Source organism: Geotrypetes seraphini, chromosome 2, assembly GCF_902459505.1.
Source record: "Geotrypetes seraphini chromosome 2, aGeoSer1.1, whole genome shotgun sequence".
Lineage (NCBI taxonomy): Eukaryota > Metazoa > Chordata > Amphibia > Gymnophiona > Dermophiidae > Geotrypetes > Geotrypetes seraphini.
The window spans coordinates 496,615,391-496,629,818 of record NC_047085.1 but is presented as its reverse complement, the minus strand read 5'-3'; the positions used below and the strand labels follow the sequence as shown (position 1 = coordinate 496,629,818).

The 14,428-nt window shown below is 42.6% G+C and overlaps 1 protein-coding gene across 3 annotated transcripts in view; it reads right to left on the bottom strand.

Moving 5' to 3' along the window:
* LOC117354437 overlaps positions 1 to 14,428 on the bottom strand; it is a 33,834-nt gene that overhangs the window by 8,254 nt on the left and 11,152 nt on the right. For all 3 annotated transcript variants that reach the window (XM_033931974.1, XM_033931973.1, XM_033931975.1), the window contains exon 3: positions 2,638 to 2,724. In XM_033931974.1, the coding sequence (XP_033787865.1) occupies positions 2,638 to 2,724 (87 nt within the window). The remainder of the gene's footprint in view (positions 1 to 2,637; positions 2,725 to 14,428) is intronic.

Genomic DNA, 14,428 nt, shown 5'->3' with positions numbered 1-14,428 from the left:
TTCTTTGTCCGCTCATAAACGCACTGAATTCATTCGGCCCGTGTAAAGTAACCGACGGGTTCTCTGACCTCAGTGCTCTGGACAGTGTATACAATGAAAGAACATAAGGAGTTGCCTCTGCTGGGTCAGACCAGGGGTCCATCGCGCCCAGCAGTCCGCTCCCGCGGCGGCCCATCAGATCCATGACCTGTAAGTGATCCTTTGTCTAAGACTCTTTAATCCCCATGTTTCTTCTTTCTATACCCTTCATGATCCTATCTCTACCTTTATTTATATCCCTCAATCCCCTTATCCTTCAGGAACTTGTCCAATCCCTCTTTGAATCCCCTTAATGTACTCTGTCCTATCAGGCATTTTGTCAAATAGTCAGGCAATGAGTCTATAATTCCCTGCTGGACAATTTTCAAGATTTTAAACAAAATCTGAAAATGGACAGGCAACCAATGCAATCTTTCCGGAATTGGGGGAAATATGCTCATAACATTCATGCTGCTGAATTTTGGACTGTTTGTAGACCCTCGACACATACAGAGGGTATTCCTAACTATATCCCATTACAAAAGTCCAACTGGGATAATACCATCGTTTGCAACACTTATCTAAAATCCCAGTTTGTCAACACATTCTTCAACTGCGCTAGTTTTTTCATAGCAAAGTATGCACGCTGTACTACTCTGGATATTTGTGAATTAAATGTCAGTTTCGCATCTAGGAGAACACCTAGTGCTCTTATCTCTTCACTAATCATTATTACATTATCGTGCAAATTTATTTCCCTAGGCCAATAATCTTCTGCTTCTCCGACAATCATAATTTCGGTTTTTCCTAAATTCAACGTGAATCCCTTACTCATCATCCACTCATTAATCTTTTGTATATAACCATTTAGCTTTTGAATCAGCTCATTACCCCATTTACGGATCTTAAAGAAAAACTGAACATCGTCAGCATAAATCCTGTACAAAACTCCCATCCTTTCTAGTTGAACTATAAATCCTGTTCAAGCATTGAGGTGTATAATACCATCTATAAAGTATTTTATGACCATTTTCATTCATATTACTAACTAGGGAGATCTTCAACAAGGCTTTAAAGCTATGTTTCCAAGCTTCAGGAGGCACAATCTCTCCCATATCCTGTTCCCACTTAAGCTGTTTAATATATTATTGGGTTAGCCCGTCCCAGTAACGCTTGATATAATAAAGGTATTGATTCTCGTTGTGGAGATTTTTGTAAAGCCTGCACTAGGTGGGTGACAATTCCTCTCTAGCCCTTTTGTTCAGCAGATCACTAAGTTGGGTGTAATAAAAGGATTCAGAATTAAACAATCCATATTCCTCCTGCAAAACATCCCATGATATTACCCCTTGATCATCCCAAAGCTCACCTAGTGTACACATAACATTTGCCGCTGCTGGGTCAGACCAGTGGTCCATCGTGCCCAGCAGTCCGCTCACACAGCGGCCCTTAGGTCAAAAACCAGTGCCCAATTTGAGTCTAGCCTTACCTGTGTATGTTCTGTTCCAGTAGGAACTTATCCAACCTTGAATCCCTGAAGGGTGGTTTCCCCTATAAAAGCCTCCGGAAGAACATTCCAGATTTCTACCACTCTCTGGGTGAAGAAGAACTTCCTTACGTTTGTACAGAATCTTTTCCCTTCTAACTTTAGCGAGTGCCCTCTTGTTCTCTTCACCTTGGAGAGGGTGAACAATCTCTCCTTCTCTACTAAGTCAATTCCCTTCAATATCTTGAATGTTTCGATCATGTCCCCTCTCAGTCTCCTCTTTTCAAGGGAGAAGAGGCCCAGTTTCTCTAGCCTCTCATTATACAGCAACTACTCCAGCCCCTTAGTCACTCTCCTCTGGTCCCTTTCGAGTAGTACTATGTCCTTTTTCATGTACGGCGACCAGTGTTGGACGCAGTATTCCAGATGGGGGCATACAATGGCCCGGTATAACGGCATGATAACCTTTTCAGATCTGTTCGTGATCCCCTTCTTAATCATTCCTAGCATTCTGTTTGCCCTTTTCGCCGCCGCCACGCATTGTGAGGACGGTTTCATTGACTTGTCTACAAGTACTCCCAAGTCTCTTTCCGAGTATTTTTCAGGAAGTGGAAGGGGCTACACAATTAAGCTTTGTTGTTAACACATGCGGAAACACGTGGAGTAAGCTCTTTAGTGTGAAAGGTAGTATAAATTCCTGCTTATATCATATATCCCACCGATCTGAGCTCTTAAAGCAGGTACAGCCATGGCTGACAGTCTGTGGAAAATAAAAATGTTTGAAATGGTGATGTTGGACAAAGTGGCCATGAATGAGAAGAACGTGAACAGTTGGGAGAGGTTTTTAGGTGTATGGGAACCATTTTGGAACTTCAATTTCACAAAACTAGGAACTCTCTGTTATTATGGAGAGTTCTGCAACTTTGTATGTTGGTTCTCTGGAACGGGTTGAGACAAATTACTGAGCTTGTATTGCTTATGATGCTTTGGGAGGGGTAGTTTTTGTACTCCACTGTTTGAGTTGCTGGGACATGAAACAGCCAAAATGCACCAGCTGTATTGTATTTAAGCAGATTTAATAAAAAGTTAAAAAAAAAATTATATAAGAGTCAGGCCCACCCTACTCCCCTTACCTGCACTGTTCAGTCTGTCACCTCTGCTGAGATCGCAAATTCCTGAGGGGGGCCGGCACTGCAAGAAGATGGACTGTCTTGGAGTACCTGCAATTTTTAAGGACAAAGAGACGTGTTTTGAGTTCATTACAGCAGCTTTCTAGTTTGAGGACTCCCCTGTCCCGTCCCCCAGGCTCTCTGCACTTCCCAGAATAGGGATTCCTAGATACAACTCGGCCAGTCTTCCTTCCCAGACAGGAGGTTTCAGGTTTATTTAAAATTTGATAATGTCGCCTATGAAACTTCTAAGCAAGGTACATGATTAAAAAAAATAGTCATTATATTACAGGTTAAAATCTAGACAGAATCGGACAAGGACTAACTTGATACAAAAGGGACTGAGATAGAACTACAATAATTATAGGAAAGCAACATCAGTGTTCTCCCCAGAAATTTTTTCCAGCCAGGTGGCACGAAAAAATGGCTGGATGGGGCAGGGCAGGATGGGGAAATTTGGTGATGGAAAAAATTAAATGTGCACTATTTTTATTAGTTAATTGTTATTGATTACTGTATTTTCCAATGCTCAATATGACTTTCTTTTTTAAGGTTTGACACTTAGGCAGTGTTCCAGTAGCATTAAAGCCACCCTTGAAAAAAGCAATGCAGATCCTCTTATTCCAGTATCAAACCTTCCATTTCTTTCAAAACTACTGTACTTGAGAGAGTGGTATTGAACCAACTTCAAACTCCATGTTGAATCAGTTAATGCTTTGCATCCCCAGCAATCTGGTTTTTAAGACATAGCACAGACAGTAGTTCCTGCCTTAGGGTTCCTTATACAAAGCTGTGATAGCAATTCTGCCACAGCAAATGCACTGAAGCCCATAGGAATTGAATGGACTCTGATGCATTTCCCAAGTGAGAATTGCTACTGTGGCTTTGTAAAATGGGCCCTTACTGAATGAACTCCATAGTTACCTAGACAAGTTTTTCTCAACTTCTTCAAGCCAAGTACCCCCTAAGTCTAACAAATACCAACTGAGTACCCCAGCCCAAGCTCCGCCCCTGACCCCAACCCCATTATAATAGTACTTACTAATTGTAATGCAATTTCTTCCATTCATTTTTTATGTACACACAATATAATCTTATTAATTCATAATGGTAACCACAAATTTTAAAAACCCCCACAAAGCACACTGTATGCAAATAAAATGTTAATTATCACTTATATTTGTTTTATTTTTCAAAGAGGTCATGGCAGATGACTTTAAAATACCTTGCAGTGGTGGATTGTTTTTATCCCGGGCCTGGCGGCTATTCACATACAAGCAATCTGTACACAGAGGCTTTTTTGGCGCCCAAATGAATCAACTATGTGATGACAAATAGAGAATGACACGGGGACAAATTTTTTCCTTGTCCCCATTGAATCTCGTTTCCCCATACCGTTGAGTTATTTTCCTGTCTCTGCCCCATCCCTGCCAGCTCTGTCCTTATCTTTAAAATCGTAAGTACTTGAGGCTTTTGTGGTTAAGGCAGAGCTTACAGGATGGGGGGCAGGGACAAAACTCACGGGGAAGGGGGCAAATATGTTCCCGTGTCATTCTCTAATGACAAATGCACAACCCTACTAAGCTATTGGTGATCCCTGTAATTAACCAACATAAGCTGACTCCTCTCTTCGGAAGAGCACAGCCACTGCTCCTCCTCTTCCCATCTTTCCTTCTCAACTTCCTTTGACTGTACCACTGAAAAGCTGCACAGATTTTCACAGTAATTCTGTCCGATGATGGACATTGTATATATCCAAGTATATTTTATACCTGTGAAGTAATTTTCTCTAACTGAATATCATTTTGGTTTTTCTAAGGTGGCATGTATGTCAACGTGTAATGCTCTACAAATTCATAAGGTTTTGCTATTGGTTTTCTTTTTTATATTATACATTTTAGCATAAAAGATTAGAATATAGGCAATTATGATGCCTTATAATTTCATTAGAAAATATGGTGTTTTCTGTACTTGATCTTAGAATGTTTTTAGCATATCTGTATAGCTTTGCCACTTACGGGTCCTTTTACAAGTGCTGCCCAATTCACGATTCGAATTGGTTCACTGATTCACTTCGGGTGAATCGATTCAAAACAAACAAACAAAAAAAAATTGGCTTCCCGATTCGGCTGACCTTCCCCCCTGGCCCCCTAAAGCAGGAGCGGCAGCGCTGCTCCTGCTGGCCGGCCACTGCCGCACCTGCTTTATAGGGGGGATAGTCAGTCAGGAAGTGCTGCTGTCTACTTCCCCCCCTGGCGTACGGTTCCCCCCTGGCATCCAGCTTCCCCCCCCCCCCCCCGGCCTCTTACTTCCCCCCTGGCCTCTCCGCACTGTTTACTTTTGAGGAACAGCCTACAAACAAGATCGCGGTGCTAGCAATCTTTGTACAGCTTCTGAGCTGTTTCCTCCGTTGCGATCCTACCTCTGACGTCAGAGGAGGGGCGGGACTGCGGCAGAGGAAACAGCTCCGAAGCAGTACAAAGATTGCTAGCACCGTGATCTTGTTTGCAGGCTGTTTCTCGAAGGTAAACAGTGCGGGGAGGCCGGGGGGAAGCCAGACACCAGAAATGTAAGGCTACATTAAAATTTTTCTTTTTTTTCATATTTCTTTGAATAGTTGATGCACTTCCCCCCATCTCCTCATCCACGCATTTATTGATTGTAGTTCCTCCTGCCTTTTCACATCTGCCCTCGGTACCGTTAGGATCTCTGAGAACGCTATCTTCTGAATCCTCATCTTCAGCTTCCTTCCCAGAATCTTGAACTGTTCTATCAGCGTGCTTCTTCTGTAGTCTCTCCTGCTGACATCGTTCGTCCCAATGTGGATCATTACTGTGGTCTCTTCCATCTCCGCTCCTTCCAGGATCTTTCCAATTTTGTCCACGATGTCCTTGGTTCTTGCTCCTGGGTGGCAGGTCACCAGTCGATCTTCTCTCCCTCCTGCTATGTGGCTGTCCACATGCCTGAGGATCGAGTCTCCCACTAGGATCGCTGACTTTCCTATCTTTAATTTTCGCTTCGGTCTCAGGTCAATGTCCTTGGAGTGCTTTGCTTCTTCTTCTTCTATGTCCTCGGTGTGTTTCGCCATTTCTTCATCTTGGCATCGACTTACCATTTTCTCCCCCTCGTGCGGTGTTCCTTTGTGGATGTCTTCTTTGAGGTCATCTGCTTCTTGTTCTCCCTTCCATGTTGGTGTTGGTATAATTTCATCTTCCATTTGGAGTTTGTTCTCTTCCACCCTCCTCCTGTAGGCTTCCTCAATGAATTTCTCGAGTTCCCTGACCTCCTCCTCATTCATGAAGTCTTCAGCTGTCCTGATTGAGTCCTCTGTAGTGTAAAGTCTTTATCTTGTCCTCTAGTCGCTTAACTTCCTTCTTCAAGCCTTTCAGCTCCTGACACCGACTGCATACATATGACTGTCTCCCCGAGGGAAGGTAGTCATACATATGACAGTCTGTGCAGAACACTGGAAAGCTCATCTTCTGGTTTCCCTCTGCTTCCACTGTCGTTCCTACTTTAAGATAACAATTAACAGTTTACGTGTGACCTACTGATGTTACGTATGTAAGTGCCCTCTGTGTCTGCTTTGTGTCCTCTCTCTCTGTCTTCTGCCGGTGGCCTCTCTCTCTCTGCCTGCTGCTGGTGTCCTCTCTCTCTCTGCCTGCTGCTGGTGTCCTCTCTCTCTCGCTCTGTCTGCTGCTGGTGTCTACTCTCTCCCTCCCTCTCTGCAGGAGGGAGGGCTGGAGATCGAGCTTGAGACACCAAAAGGGATTGAATGCCTGGTGTCGAGGTATCTCAAGGCACTGACAAGGACTCGACTCCTTGAGTAGCGTGTTTTTGCTCCAGACGAGACACTCACAAAGACTCAACTCCTTGCATAGAGTGTGAAGAATCCTCTCGAGGCACTCCCAAGGACTCGACTCCCTGTGATACTGCTAAGTGATCAGGCTGGACTGCAGGAAGCAGAGTCGATGTAGGAGCATATTTGGCAAGCATATGACCAAACTGACGATCCAAGATGGTCTGGATCATAGCCTCCAAATGTGACATCGAGACTTGAGGATCTAGTACATTTGGTGTGGTTATAGTCTCCGAGGAAGAGGAGGAAGAATTACTCTTTGACTTGGAGACATGCTTCTTGGGTATCTTGATAACCACTGCTGGTACCTGACCTGAGGGAGGCAACGAGGCAAGCGTCTCATCAGGAGAAGACTTAGCAGATTTACTCGAGGACAAGGACCCGAACAAAGATGGCTTGATTAAAGTTGAAGCAAAGGTCGAGACAGAAGGGGGAACTCCTGTAAGCTTGATCGGATTTGAGGTCGAGATCGGAGCAAGTAGATCCACCTGAACTCGACGTTTGTGGGCACGAGGTTGAAGGGTAGCACAGCAAACACATGACTCCGGACGATGGTCAGGTCCCAAACACTGAATACACCATCGATGTGGGTCAGTGAGGGAGATCGTGCACTTGCAATGGCTACACTTCTTGAAGCCCGTTACTGGCCAGGACATATACGGGAAAATAGCCGCAGCTAAGTCGAAACCCGCCGGCTGAGGCCATGAGGCAGGCCCCGCCATGACTGAAAGAAATGTAAAGTCTCTCTTTTTTTTTTTTTTAAATGAAACGCGCAAGAAATATACAGCAACCCTAAAAAGAAATAAACACGAGCCACTGTGGGAGAAGGCATGAAGTAGAACTGAGTCTAGCGCAGAGCGTCGAAATAGGACTTCTCGGCTCCGTGGAAAACTGAGAAGAGACGCGCCCTACTCAGGGCAGGAAGGCACTCGCGCATGCGCGGTGCGGCAGTCGCAAACTTTCTGAATTTCTACAAGCAAGTCTGCTTGCAAAGCTGTCCAGGCTCCATGGATGACGCCACCCACATGTGAGAATATCTGCCCACTTGTCCTGGGATAAATTACAATATTATTATTAACACTTAGCCAAAAGGAAAGATTTATAAATTATAAAAAGTTTTTACCTCATGCAAAATTGTCATTTCTTTAATAAGACATTAACTATTTTTACTGAGGCCCTCCAAGTACCTACAAATCCAAAATGTGGCCCAGCAAAGGGTTTGAGTTTGAGACCACTGATTAACACCATTACTATATGCTGGATACTTCGGGGTACAGAAGTAAAGAGTGCATGCTAACCATTTAGAAAATGATACCCTTTGTGTACCTCTTATTGCGTTCAAGACGACAAACACAAGAATCACAGCTTTGTTTTCTGTGCACAAACTTTAAGAGGCTGGACTATGAGAAGAGCTACATCCTACCAGTTGTAGATATGGTGAATGTATTTTTGTGAAACATTCTGGGCTTTTTTGGGGAGGATGTGGGAGACATCCATCAAATGAAACTGAATACCTCTAAGATCAAACCATTTTGGATCGGGCCTAGATTAGAAAACCTCCTGCTGATGTTACATTGAAATCTGGCATCTCATTACACCTAGATTTTTCCTCCAGAATTTTAGGTATTATTCTGGACTCATCTCTTACATTTCACGATCAGATAAACTCTTTGGCAAAGAAATGTTTCTTAAGCTTGCATATGCTGAGGAAAGTCGGATCACTATTTCATCATGAACATTACTTATTGCTGGTACAGTCCACTGTCCTCGCTCAGCTGGACTATTGTAACTGTCTATTTGGGTATCAAACAGGGTAGTTTAGACCGGCTGCAGCCGATACAAAACACAGCAGCTAAACTTATTTTTGGAAAGAGGAAGTATGATCATGTATTCCCTTTATTGAGAAAACTTCACTGGCTACCAGTTCATTACAGGATACTGTTCAAGTGTGCATGTGTTATCTTTAAATTCCTCTATGGAATATTTGACCCTTCTATACCTCTATGTTGGAATGCTACCAGAGCCTGTTATTCAAGGACCACAACAATATATAAACTATCATATCCGTCTTCTAGAGGAATTAATTGTGCTGGGAAGCTAAGCAAATCTGGTTGAAATTTGGAATGGCCTTCTTGATTCTACCAGACTGATAGGACAGTTTTTACAATTTCAGAAAGCTCTAAAAACCTGGTTGTTTACACCAGTGTTCTTCAACCGCCAGTCCATAGAAATTTTCTGCCGATCCACAGGGCCGGCATGTCCATTGGGCAGAAGACATTGATCTTCAGCCGCCGGTCCACAGTGCGATCAACGCAGCATCTTCAGGCCGGCTCCCTGACTGCTGCAGTGCACAAAGCCATGGGAAAATGCTCCTACACGCGTCCTGCGCCTGAACCGGAAGCCTTCTCTCTGACATCGCAATGTTAGAGGGAAGGCTTCCAGATGAGGCGCAGGACGCGCGCGAGGAGTCACTGCCCACAGCTTTGTGCAATGCAGCACTCAGGGAGCTGGCCCAAAGACGCCACATTGATCGCACTGTGGACTGGCCTGAAGTTTCAAGTTCAAGTTTCAAGTTTATTTAAATTTGATGGTTCGCTTAATATTTCTAAGCGAATTACATAAGAAAATACAATTGGGGTAAAAACATTAAAAAAAGAAAATTAATATAATTGTTATTTTAAGTTAAAAACAGTGCTTTCTTATCTGACAATACGGACAAAACTGGATAGGATTGGGAAAGAACATTAGGGAAAAAAAGTTACAATATTTTGTTTCCTAGATAGAGGAGAAGAGAGTTGGAGGGGGAAGGGTAAAACAATAGGGTTGGGATATAAGTAAAATCAAAAATTTTTTAAATTATCAGAGAGAAAAGAAAAATTTTTTTTTTTTTAGAGGTTAAATACAGATTTAAAGAGGAATGTTTTTAAATTAATTTTAAATAAGTTGAGATCTTTAATATTTCTAATGTATAAGGGGAGTGTATTCCAGATAAGCGGCGCCTTGACTGAGAAGATATCGTGGCGTCTAGTTCCTATTATTTTTAGTGAAGGGACCATTAATAGCTCTTGAGTATTGGACCGGAGAAGACGATTTGAGGTGTGTGGAATTAGAAAACGGTCAATAAACTGTGGTTCATTAGTAGTTATTGTTTTGAATACTAATAAAGCTATTTTGTATGTTATTCTTTGGTTTATAGGTAACCAGTGTGAATCTATTAAATAGGGAGTTACATGTTCATATTTTTTCCCATGATGGATTATTTTAATAGCGATATTTTGTATTATTTGTAGTCGTCTTTGTTCCTTGTATGTAATATTTAATAACAATGAATTACAATAATCTAGTTTAGAAATTATGAGAGAATGGACTAAAATATTTAATGATTTTGGCTCTAAGTACTTAGACATTGAGCGAATTAAACGCAGACGATAAAAGCAACTTTTGACAATATTATTGATGTGTTCCTGGTAAGAGAATTTAGCATCAATTATTACTCCTAGGATCTTAAGAGATGGTACTAGTTCGATAGTTGTGTTTTCAATTGAAAATGAAGTGGAAAGCTTTAGATCCTGTCTTGAAGGGAAAAATAAAGCCTTTGTCTTGGATATATTTAAAGCTAATTTATTTTGAGCCAACCAATTTTTAATTTTTTCTAAAGATAAAACCGGGGGGGCAGGCCAGAAGGCAAGGCACAGCATGGAGGGAGAGAGACAACAATGGTGGGGGGTAATGATTTTATTTTTTTATTTAGTGATTGATTTATATCTGCTGTCTGTTCAGGAAGAAACGCATTTGTTTGTTTTTCTCTGGGGGTTGTACTGCATGCAGAGAGTCTTGCATCTTAGGGTTTGTTTATAAATATTAGTACTTTTAGTTTTTGGTCCTGCATTTGCATGGGATTATGTTTTCTGGTAGGAATGAATGTTGAAAAGCATACAGTGTGCTTTGTGTATTTTAATTTTGAAGTTAACCATTATGTGTTGTTAATACAATTATATTGTATGTATATATATATATATATATATATATATATACATACAATATAATTGTATTAACAACACATAATGGTTAACTTCAAAATTAAAATACACAAAGCACACTGTATGCTTTTCAACATTCATTCCTACCAGAAATGTAGGAAATTTAGAAATGTAGAAATTCATACCTAACATTCATGTATATATATATATATATATATATACATACAATATAATTGTATTAACAACACATAATGGTTAACTTCAAAATTAAAATACACAAAGCACACTGTATATATATATATATGAAAAATGAATGGAAAAAATGGTTACAATTAGTACTATTATGTGGGCGGGGTCTGGGGTGGAGATGGGCACGACTTAGCCCAGTGTTCTTCAACTGCTGGTCCACAAATTAATTATTTTATTTCCGCCGGTCCATAGGTGTCAAAAGGTTGAAGAACACTGGTTTACCCTATACCTGGAAGGTCTACCTGCTGAAGTGCCGTAACAACTATTTATCCTAATCTTTTAATTAATTTTTTATTTTATATTTTAATTTTAATTTCCATGTCATCTTTGAATTGATAATTATCTTACTCTTAGGCCTCTCCTTCATAGGCTTGCTCTTATGTTATTCTAATTTAATCAACTGTAAATCGAGTCGAGGTCCTTCGGGAAATGATCCGGGAAATAAACTGAAGATTAGATTAGATTAGGATGGGCTAAAGAACTAAGAAAATAAATAATAAATGCCAGAGGCATTGCCAGATCTGTCATCTTGGGTGGGCACTGAGTAAACATGGGTCCAATACCATCACCTTTTGACCTGCATCTCTCTGCTTTCCCTCACCCCCACTTGCAATGCCCCCTTCTCCTCCCTGAGAACCACCAGTGGCAGCAATTCACATCCGCTGCCTGTGCTGGCTCTGCAGGCTTCCTTCTTCTGCATCCCACCCTCATGTCATCACTTCCCGTTTCCTCTCTGGTGGGAGGCAGCAGAGGAAAGCCTGCAGTGCCACAGCAGATGTGAATCACAGCTGCCACTTGCTGTTCTCAAGTAGAGCGGAGGGTGGTTCCAAGAGAAGGGGAGAGGCAGATGCAAGATCAGGAGGTGGAGGAGGAGATAGTGCTCCAAGGGCCTCATTACCACTGCATCCTAAGTGGAGGGCCATTTTCAATATAATGTCCAAATCCTGTTTGGATGTTTTGCGGAAGATGCACAAAAATCCAGTACCAAACATGCCTGCTTTCAAAAATGGACATTTTTCAGAAGAGAGTCTTATTTTAACCGTTAAAAAAAACCAAACAAAAACACTTAAAAGAAAACACACAAAACAAGCCATTGGGATGTAGGAAGGGCCAGTATTTTTAGTAGACTGGTCACACAGACATCGAGGTAGAATGGTGAGGCACCTCAAGGGGCACTGCAGTGAACTTCACATAAAAGATCACAGGTACACATCTCACCATAGCCCTTATATTCTATAGAGAGTCCTCCAAAACCCACCCAAAACCTACTGGACCCAACTGTAAACCACAACAAGGGAAGATTAGGTACTTACTTTAGTAATCTTCTGTCTAGTACATAGGAATATGTCTTGACCAATGGGTTTTAGCCCTTCTTGACTGCGAAGTGTATAGAGAACCTCATTTACATATTCTTCTGCTCCGCCTCCCCTCTCTCGTGCTATTCTGATCTCCTCAGTCTGTATCAAAGCCACTAGTCAGCCCTAGAGTGTGTAAAAGAGAGAGGGGACATGGGGGACCCTCTCTGACACAACACAAGTCTGTTCTTCTCAAAGACACTACAAAATATAAACACACTTAACTCATTGTAACACATAACGAAGCGAAATGAACATGCCACCTACTTAAATGCAACCTGCATCAACAATTCTAGAATTTAACACTTATAATTATTATTCTATAGGCATTAAATCTCTTCTCCACCCCAACTGCATTAGACAGGGGAGGTAAACAAGACATCTGACCATATAGGCATGTAAAGCAGGCTAACCGACTAACAGGGGGGCAACAAGACTGATGTCCCTATCTACTAGAAAGATTACTACCAAGGTAAGTAATCGTCTAGTGCATAGGAACATTAGTCTTGACCAATGGAACATACCAGAGCAGTCCCTGGATCTTAGGGTGGGACAGGTAAGCCTGCTGCCAGTACAGCGGAACCAAACTCGAAATACAATCTGACTGTGACATCCACCCTATACAATTTGGTGAAAGTATGAAGGCAGGACTATGTGGCCGCCCTACAAATTTATTCAGGCAAGACTCATTTCGTCTCCGCCCAGGACGACGCAATGTCCCTTGTTGAGTATGCTTTCAAGGCCACGCTCCTGATATAAGCTGAAGAAATCGCCATCCAAATCCATCTGGAAATTGTCACGTTTGACGCCAGCCTACCTTTTTTGTGCAGACCCTAGGAGCACGAAGAAATGATTGGAAAGTTGAAACTTATTTGTTACTTCCAAATCTCCAAACATCCAGGGATTTCAGAATCTTGTTCTCCTTTCTTGCTCCAGAAGGCAAAAAGGCTGGGAGACGCACTTCCTGGTTCATGTGAAAACTCGAAAACTACCTGCAATAAAAAGGAAGGAACGGTTCTTAGCAAAACACCAGTGTCCAAGATGCTGAAAAAAGGCTCCCCGCAGAACAGAGCCAGTAACTCTGACATCCTTCTGACTGAGATCAGCTACTAAAAACACAGTTTTGATCATCAAGTCCATCAAACGTGCCTTTTCCAGGGGGTTCATATGGAGCTCTAGCGAGTGCTCATAGGACCAAATTAAGGTTCCATATCAGAAAAGGCTAGCACACCAGCAAGTGAAGATGTAAGGCTCCTCTTTTAAAAATCTGTATGCATCTGATATGAAGTCAACATTCGTTTACTTGAATGTCCCCTGAAGCAGGAGAAACCCGCAATCTGCACTTTGAGAAAGCCCACTGCAAGGCCTTTCTCCGAGACCTTCCTGAAAAAAAGTTAACACTAATGGAATTGGGGCCTTGGTTGGGTCCATGTATCTCTGACCACACTAGGTCTGGAAACACTCCCAGGTCTTCGCATAAGCCGCTTCAGTAGATTGCTTCATCGCTCTCAGCAGAGTGGCTATGACCATGTCAGAATAGGCTTTGTGTGCTAACTCCACACGCTCAAGAGCCAAGCCATAAGATCATAGTGGCCCTCAAAGGGCCACCAGGCCTTGAGAGAGAAGGCCCAGATGACAAGGAAATTTGAGATCCTTGCCCCTCTAAAGGTGCACCAGATCTGTGTACCAAGGCCACCTCGGCCAGTCCAGGGCAACCAGGATCACCTGATCCAGGTGGGACCTTATTCTTCAGAGGACTCTTCCTATCAATAGCCACAGAGCATCCATACTTCCACCTTTCAGGCTCGTATCTTCAACTGAAGAACCGAGCTGCCTTCCTGTTGCTGGCTGATGCCATAAGATCGAATGTGGGACACTGCAAACGCTTTACTATATTGTCAAAGGCACCCTGAGAGAGAGACCAATTGACAGGATCCAGTATCTGTCAACAAAGACTGCTCGTACATTGTCCACACCTGCTACACAGGCTGTTGAGAGAGCTAATAGATGGGTCTCTGCCCCTTGAAACAGCAGTTAAGCTTCCAATCTCAATGGCACACTCCTGGTGCCTATCTGGAAACTGACATAGGCTATGGGAGAGAGAGCACACTTCTGAGGCATTTGGAGTTGGAGAGAGGGGCTTTTTTGCCTATTACCTGCTAGCTTCCCTGTCTTCCCAGCGTTTTAAAGGTCCAAACAATACTGCAAATCGGGCAGGCACTGAGAAGGGCACCTACACCATCAGCAAGACCCCTGCCATCGGACTCAAAACGCTGCAGCCTCTGTGGCGCGTGGCCAAGGGGCACGCCAGG